Genomic DNA, 317 nt, shown 5'->3' on the forward strand with positions numbered 1-317 from the left:
TGTTTGGACTTCATTATATGGTACTTACTTCCTTTTGTTATTGTTTCCAACAAAATATCACCATTGCTGCTGTTGTCACCATCAACAATTTCTCATCTAACAGGTCATTGCCAAAGGTGGAAATGACCTGGAAGCTCGGGTGGTAGGTCACTCAACAGTGTATCATAGCCAGTCAAGGTCCTTGCTTGTTTACGGAGGCATTCGTGTTGATGTTGCAAGGTATGTCATGTTCATTCAGGCATTTGTATATGTAGTGCATTTTGCTTAGCAGAAGTTGAAAGTTTGATATATCTTTATTTGAATTTTGGTTGAATATA

At 37.9% G+C, this 317-nt stretch overlaps 1 protein-coding gene across 1 annotated transcript in view; it reads left to right on the forward strand.

Annotated features, from left to right (window-relative positions):
* Nucleotides 1-317, forward strand: part of LOC119586148 (multiple epidermal growth factor-like domains protein 8) — a gene marked incomplete in the record, with an annotated part of 25,388 nt that overhangs the window by 6,848 nt on the left and 18,223 nt on the right. Inside the window, 1 exon segment of the mRNA XM_037934841.1 lies at nt 104-219. Coding sequence (XP_037790769.1) covers nt 104-219 — 116 coding nt within the window.

Source organism: Penaeus monodon, chromosome 21 (assembly GCF_015228065.2).
Source record: "Penaeus monodon isolate SGIC_2016 chromosome 21, NSTDA_Pmon_1, whole genome shotgun sequence".
NCBI classification, from domain to species: Eukaryota; Metazoa; Arthropoda; class Malacostraca; order Decapoda; family Penaeidae; genus Penaeus; species Penaeus monodon.